Source organism: Trachymyrmex septentrionalis, unplaced genomic scaffold (assembly GCF_001594115.1).
Source record: "Trachymyrmex septentrionalis isolate Tsep2-gDNA-1 unplaced genomic scaffold, Tsep1.0 scaffold111, whole genome shotgun sequence".
NCBI classification, from domain to species: domain Eukaryota; kingdom Metazoa; phylum Arthropoda; class Insecta; order Hymenoptera; family Formicidae; genus Trachymyrmex; species Trachymyrmex septentrionalis.
Genome location: NW_017304239.1, coordinates 286,333 through 294,159, shown reverse-complemented (window position 1 = coordinate 294,159; position 7,827 = coordinate 286,333). Strand labels below are relative to the sequence as shown.

The 7,827-nt window shown below is 46.1% G+C and overlaps 1 protein-coding gene across 1 annotated transcript; it reads right to left on the bottom strand.

Moving 5' to 3' along the window:
• Window positions 1-780: 780 nt before the first annotated feature.
• LOC108751382 lies at window positions 781-1,980 on the bottom strand. The gene has a single exon (XM_018491523.1). The coding sequence runs from the start codon at window positions 1,978-1,980 to the stop codon at window positions 781-783; it is 1,200 nt and encodes a 399-aa protein (XP_018347025.1).
• Between the last annotated feature and the right edge of the window lie 5,847 nt (window positions 1,981-7,827).

Below are 7,827 nucleotides of genomic sequence, written 5' to 3'. Positions count from 1 at the left end.
ACACACACACACACACACACACACACACACACACACACACACACACACACACACATACATACATACATACATACATTTATACATATGTTTATACATACGTTTATGCATAAACGTTTATATTACATACATACATACGTACGTTTATATATATACGTTTATACGAGCACATGTATTATAAAGGAAGGGAAAAAAGAAATATGTAATAAATACGTTAACTTATTTTTATTTAAAAATTCTTTTGCAACCATCAGTTATATATTTTTAATACATTTGTAACGCACAATTCTTAACATGTTGTCCACATCGCATAGTATTAGTAACATCCAGATTAGTTAAAGATTCGATGTCTTCGTCAACTGCATCCAAGGTGTCGATGTACATGCGTTCTCGCTCATCGTCCAGAAGCAAGTTCCACAGCCACGTTCGTTTCTCGCGTCCCTTAACGTACACGATAGCATCTTCAAATACTGCTGCTGTGATCAGACGTTTTGCCTCGTTGTACGGAATCATCCCGTCCTCCCATCGCAATCCATGATGATAAGCACTCAACCAGGAAGCGCAAGACCTGTCGGATCTTGTCAAAAATTTCCATGGTACGGGACTCGTAAAAATATAATGCGTGAGAACGGTCCCCTGTTTCAGCACCGTCACTTCCTTCACGATAAATTTCTTGTTAACGATGAATCCTTGCAGATCCACGAACGTTGCCATAGACATGTGTCGAGAATACTGCGATCGATTGCGGTGTATCGTAGATTTTATATCATGTCGGAGATGCATTTAGGTGATTTTGCGCATAACGTTGGTCAACGGATTATACTGAACTACACGATCGTGTATGATGAGACAATAGGCTGTTGTATTTGCGGGCACGTTCTCCTTATATTCAAAGTCTAATCGCACGTCCACGGTGCCACTCTTGACCGATTCGTTCTGTCGAGAGCAATCGATGATCACGAATGGGCCATTACGTAAAAAAGTTGTAAAGGTGAGACTCGGCTCGAGATACTCGTATCCATAGTAGCCCTTGCAGAAACGTGCGTAAAAGTCGTACAGAATCGCACATCTGTTTTTATCAAAATCTAGATTCAAATCATCGTACGGATAACATTCCGTATTCAAATAGAGTTTAGCATTGGTTAATTTGCAGTGGTCGAATTGACTTGCATCCCCAGACATGATATTTTTTCGACCTGTTTGCATAGCGAAAATGACATAGCGCGACTTCTCGAGCTGACTAGCCGTCTTGATGGCCCACGAATGCTTGGTTGTGCTCTGCAAGAGCGGAAACTCGTACAGATCCCAAGAGCGAAAAGCCATTCTCAGATATCGTCCGCTCTCCAAAGCGCGCAGCATCGACAGCTTATTTATCTCGCTCAATAACACGTGTGGCATTCGCCACTGTACTTTGAATAATTCGAGCGTCGGCTCTGTCGCCGAATCCCCCGTCAGACAATTGTTGTCGTTGCGCGCTCGTATTAAAATCAATTCGTGACGAGCGTTGATCACCACACGTCTGTAATCATCGCAAAATCCCAACAGTAAGTAGAGCGGTACACAGAAATTAAAGTATCCAGCCGCAGTAGTCTGCGCATCCCAGCCGGCATTCCGCAGAATCACGCTTCTGTCGGATGACGCTGTTACATAGTTTTTGATCGTGCTAGTTATGCCCAAGTTTCTGTTACGATCAATCTCCACACCGTTGAGTTCATATCGAATCTCATCGAATATAAACGCGATGCAATTACTTCCCAATGACACACTAGCACCCTGGACCACTTTGTTCTTCGTCAGTTTTCCCTCGACGTATAGAAAGCTTTCGTACGGCAATGTGTATAGATCCTGTTGCTGTATGGGTATTCTTATCTCGTCGCTGTATCCGAACGTTGTGTTGGCGAACGGGTTGTACGTGTGAGTCTCAATCTTGACGATGCGATCGTCGAAGATCGGCTCGTTTTTAATGTTTAAGATATCAGTCATCTCAAATGTTGCGCACCGCAAATCCCAAAGACTTTAAAAATGTAACGTTCGACGCACTGAGCTTCTTGTTCTTCCTAATGCAGTCGGATGAGCGAGTGTTATCGAGCTGTGACGTGGTTGGCCTTGTAAAGAATACGTTATCTCTCTGCGTGCGCTCCGTTCCGTTCAACACGAGCATCTCATTCTCACGTTATCACTGCAGACGTCGTACGTACAATCTAACGGTGATCTCGTCTCCTCGAAAATCGAGTAATCGTCCGTTCTGGTCGACGACGCTTATCGTTAGATCCGTAATGCTCCGTGCGATGGTAGGTAAATGATCTGCGTCGGCCTTTCCGATATCTTATATCCTGGCGGCACGCTCGGTGAAAATTCGTGTATCGTGTGCGCGCTTTTGTCGTTGCTGTACGCACCCGCGGTCACGTTGCACTCTACGCGGATAACGTTTACATTCATTATGTTCATCGACATGTCCGATTCGTGCCATTTTCGCGGTCGCAGTATACGCTTCGACGAGAATCCCAGCAGCGATCCAATACTGTTGGGCTTGTCAAAATTTATTCTGTACGCACATCTAATCTCGCATCTCATCGTGTTGTAGTTTGCGCGGAGCGTAATCGGGTTCTCCAATAATTCTCCATCCTCACCGTTATCATCATCATAGGCGTCATTGTTCTTAATGTCACCGCGCACTACGTCAACGGTTTTAAGCGCGTCGCAACGTTTCCGTAAAATCGCGCGTTTCAGAAATTCATTTATGTCTCGCACTTTGTACGAACCTTCGGGTATTGTAATTTCCACATCATTTTTGTCAAAATAAAATTTGTTGTTCGATTTATTCACGTTCGGTATCGTGTGATAAGTCTCAAAAATCGCCAGACCGAGCTCGTAATCGCCGTCACTCAAATCTATGGCGGGAAAGTAGTTTGCCACGAGGACGGTGCTCTTCCCGCTCAGCGTAAGCGTCAGCGACATGACGGCGTTCGACTAATACTGAGATTTCACAGCATCTCGCCGAGCTTTTTAAATTCACGGGCGTCTACCGTTTGTAGAAACCGCAGGCACATCTGTCCGCAGAAGCTCTGATCGTACGTTTGATAGGACGTACGATTGTACTCTATCGTCGTAGCACCGTTCCCGAAATATCGCGCCAGTTCCTTGGGAGGTCGAAGATTACCGAAACTGTCAAAGTATACGACGCAGTTGTTCCTCTTCGCGTACGCTACCCAGTGAGTACCAGGCCCCGTCGCATCGTCCAGATTCACGATACCGCTTTCGTTTCGACGCGCACCGCTCGTCGGTATACATGAAAACGCCTCTAAAGTATGGTATGCGCATATGTCTCGTGAGCTCGTTTAATTGCACATTAGTAGTTGTGCCGGCATTTTTATAGTCTCTTTGGCGTTTTTTTTTCTTTGCAGCTGCACCCTGTCCATGTTTGTACGGGCCGAGATACAGTCCGCGCCCCTGTTCCATCGCGCGGTCGTGACGTTGCAGCTCCTCGAGCTGACGTCGCGCGGCTTTGTTGTCGTTTACCGCTTTCGCCACGCTGGTCGCTCCGCCGATCAAGGACCCGAGCACGCCCAACATTGGCAGAAACGGTAACGCACCACCTCGTTTCGCCGTTGGAAGTATCCGCCTTTTCATCGTCTTCTTCTTCGTCGTCGTCGTCGTCATTGTCTTCTTCTTCTTCGGTTTCATGTCCATGCCGATCTTGGTCTTGGCTTTCATCGCTGCCCAGACGGCGGCAGCGGCGGCTCTCTCGCCCAGAGCCGAATCACTCGCGGTAATACGTTTCCGCGCCTTCTCGGCTAGTATATTGTCTGCCGCGTGTCTGTCGGTGAGATCGTTGCTGTGCGAATACGCAATGTTGTGGTCTCGACACGCCGCATCCAGCGGATTTATGCCAGCGTCACCTCTGGCTAATCGCTTCGCAAGTCGAGTGCCTGGGCCGCAAAACTGGTAGCCCGGAATATGTAACTCGAAAGGAAGCGCGTTTACCGCTCGATTCCACAGACTACAACCCGACGCTGACATTCGTTACAGTCCTTTATCTTAGGTGCGGGACCGTCGATGTGCGTTCGCTGCCACAGCTGATTGTAGTGCTCGTCGCATCGACGAAAGGTTCGAACCTCCGAATCTGCCTTTACGTGTTCCGGAAGCTGGTCCCAGACGTGTTCGATGTAATCGCCGTACACGCGTAAAAGTACGACCTTCGGTATGTATTGCAACTGCTCGGCGCCCAAGTTTCGAATATCGGAAGGATGACTCAGCGCGAGATACATTTTGCTACTGCGCGATTCGCGGGATTCGCACGTCTTTAAATAGTCGTTCGAGAGCGCACAGCCTGTAGTGCGAGCATGAAATTCGTACTGCAACCGCTGACGATACGCGTTACGAACTGTGACGCGAAATCGCGAATGATGGGAGGTAGCGCGGAGAAGTGCAAGCACGGCGAAATGCTGCCGAGTACTATACGCGCGATCATTTGCGGCCCGTCGAATTGCGGTAAAACCAACGTTCTCATAAACTTACTCGAGAGCCCGAACGGTATACGTTTCGAGAACGTGTACGTCCATTCGAAATCGTTGCAACAGTCAAAGTATCGATATCTCGAAAATTTGTTTACGTCTATCGACGAAATCGGCTATTTTACGTTCTCCAACAACAGCGACGTCATTCCACCGAGTGAGGCGCGTCCAAATTCTATTTTTATCTTTGAGGACGTGACATGCGACAAGCAGGATGCGGTGAGAGAATACTTTTCGATGGGTAGCCACGCGAACATTGACTGCTTCTATCTCTGCCAAACGTACGCGAGGATACCTAAACATCTAATACGCGACAACGCGAACCTTCTGATCCTATTCAAACAGGACGGTACCAACTTGAAACACGTTTACAATGATCATGTAAATACCGTCATGTCGTACAACGAATTTTGCGCGTTGTGCCACGCCTGTTGGCAACAAAAATATGGATTCGTAGTGATAGACAAAGACAGTGCGCTCACAAATGGACGATACAGAAAAGGATTTAACGAGTTCGCGATACCGTAACGCGACCAGTCGTTGTCGATACTTAGTCACAGACGAGCATGGCAGATGTGCGCGAGCGTGAAAAAATCGTGAGATCGAGAAGACGAGCGAGTCGATCCGCAAGAAACATCGTCCTCTGAAGACCGGTAGAATCGAGGAGGGCATCGCGTTGGGCAGAGTTTTAAGCCTCTTATCGAGCCGCTGCGACTTTTCGTCGACAGCCCCGGCGTGCGCGCGACAAAGAGAGAGTCGCACGACGAAGATGCAGCGTCTGCCCATAAACGCGAGAGGAAGGAGGAAGAGGAACAAGAGGAGAGAGAAGAAGCGAGCGAGACCTTCGAGCGTTCCACGACTCTGCATAAATCAAATGATCGATCGCACGATGATGTACAACCAATAACCTCCACCCCGCGTGCCAAAATCGTACCAACGATAGAGTCGTTGAAGAACGTTTTCGAAACGACGGAAGATTCGCTAGCGACGAAGGTCAAAATCAGCTGCAAACGTCGGAAGGTCGAGAGGCGTTACGAGCTGGTTTGGGCCCGCTGGGTCAAAAATACGTAGAGGCCGTCCTGAGGGGAGCGCGAGATAAAGAGAGCGACATAGATCGCGTGTACGGCGTTTACCTACACAAGGATAGGCTGATGTTTGGCAATAAACATTTCGACGTGGATGACGCGGACAACATAATTATCGACGGCGTACGATACGCCGGTACACCAGGTCTTTACGAGTTGATTTTCAAGAGAATTCCTGACGATGCGCTCTACACGGAAGACGATATGCACAAGTACAAAAGCATGCTGTTGGTGACGAACGCCCACAAACACAAGTACCATTTGCAGGGCCGATTATTGAGTAACAGAGGATACAAGTACAAACATGTAATCGCGCCGTTGATGTCGGTCACACCCAAGAAACAGAAGAAATCTGGAAAGGGATTACCTCACGCAATGACATTGAACGACAACGCGATCGATTACGTGCACTGGGATGATCCCAACGAGCTGGTGGATTGTCTACGATTGCTCGACGCTTCGCACCGAGCGGGCAACAACGCTCACGACAACGAGATACTGTCGATCATCGAGGAACTTCGCGAAGCCGGTCTTATTATAAATTAAATCGCGTATTCATTAAACGAGTCAGTCGAGTGATACCAGCGAGAAAAATACATTAATTTCTTGTACTCTGTATATTACACGTCGGATCATGAAAAAGAAATCCGATAAAAAGAGAGAAAAAAATTAGCTCGGAGAAACGTCGGCTCGTCGAGGAATTGCACGCTCCGGCGAGAAGAAATTTTCCGCGAAGGCGTGTCATAGTCCGGGGGTACGACGATCTGTGGCAGGCTGATATCGTTGAGATGCGCCCGTACTCGAGTTTCAACAGAGGTTACCACTACATACTCACCGTCATCGATGTGTTGAGCAAGTACGCGTGGGCCGTTCCGCTTAAGAGCAAGGGTGGAAGCGAGACGGCTAACGCTATCGCTGAGATAGTTCTAGGCTGAGATCGTTCGAGAGAGCGAAAGATGTCCGAAAAATTTACAAACGGATATGGGGAAAGAATTTTACAATGCAGATGTACAGAGTATCTTGAAAAAACACAACGTTAATCAGTATTCCACGTATTCGACGTTGAAAGCGTCAGTGGTCGAGCGATTCAATCGCACGCTCAAAAACGACATGTGGAAGATGTTCTCACTCAACGGCAATTACAAGTGGGTCGACGAGTTGTCGCGTCTGGTGTCAGATTACAACGCGCGCAAGCATCGCACCATCGGCATGCGACCCTCTGACGTAACTTCTGCGATCGCCGAAAAACTCTTAGGTACAGTGTACAGTGCGATAAAGATAGCGGTTCCTGCAAAATTCAAAGTAGGTGATTCGGTACGCGTGAGAAAGTACAAGACGATTTTTGAGAAGGGTTACACATCAAATTGGACCACCGAAGTGTTTACGATCGTTAAGGTGCAGCGTACCAATCCTGTAACTTATTTACTCGAGGACTATCGTGGAAATTCCGTCGTTGGAGCGTTCTACGAGCACGAGTTGCATCGCACTACTCAGCCGGACGTGTATCTCGTGGAGAAAGTGTTGCGCAGGAAGGGCGACAAAGTGTACGTCAAGTGGCTGGGATTCGATGGATCGCACAATTCATGGATACACAAAACCAATGTTATTTGATAAATTTTTAATTGATATTTTTTGTATACATATCACAATATAAGAATATAAACGTGTAAAATATTTTTTTATTATCCTTTCCATTTTTAGAATATAATACAGATATAAAATATGTATATAAATGTACGATACATGAAAAATAACAGTAATACATAATAAATGATACTACATAAAACATAATAGCAATACTTATATACAACGTAAAAACATAATGCGTAAATTATAATAATAATAGTACATAATAGTAACAGGTACGTAGATTGTACAATATGAGAATATTTAAAAAAATGTAAAAAGACATACACAAAGTAGTACAAATTAAGATAATACATAAAGCATAATAATAGTAATATATATACGCTGTATGAAAATATAAAAAACATGTAAAAATATAATATAAATGTTGATATGTACATATATTACAAAGGTATCCACCAATGTCCCCACGGTAACGTCTTCGTCGAATTCGGTACGACGTATCGTTTGTCATCGTATGGACTCAGAGCGATTTTCGATTCGGATATCGTGTATACCTCGTGCAGTTTAGATCGTATACACGATTGACGACGAGTCATTTCGATCTCTTCGTTCAAACATCGCGTGTAATCGTCGAACGTTAT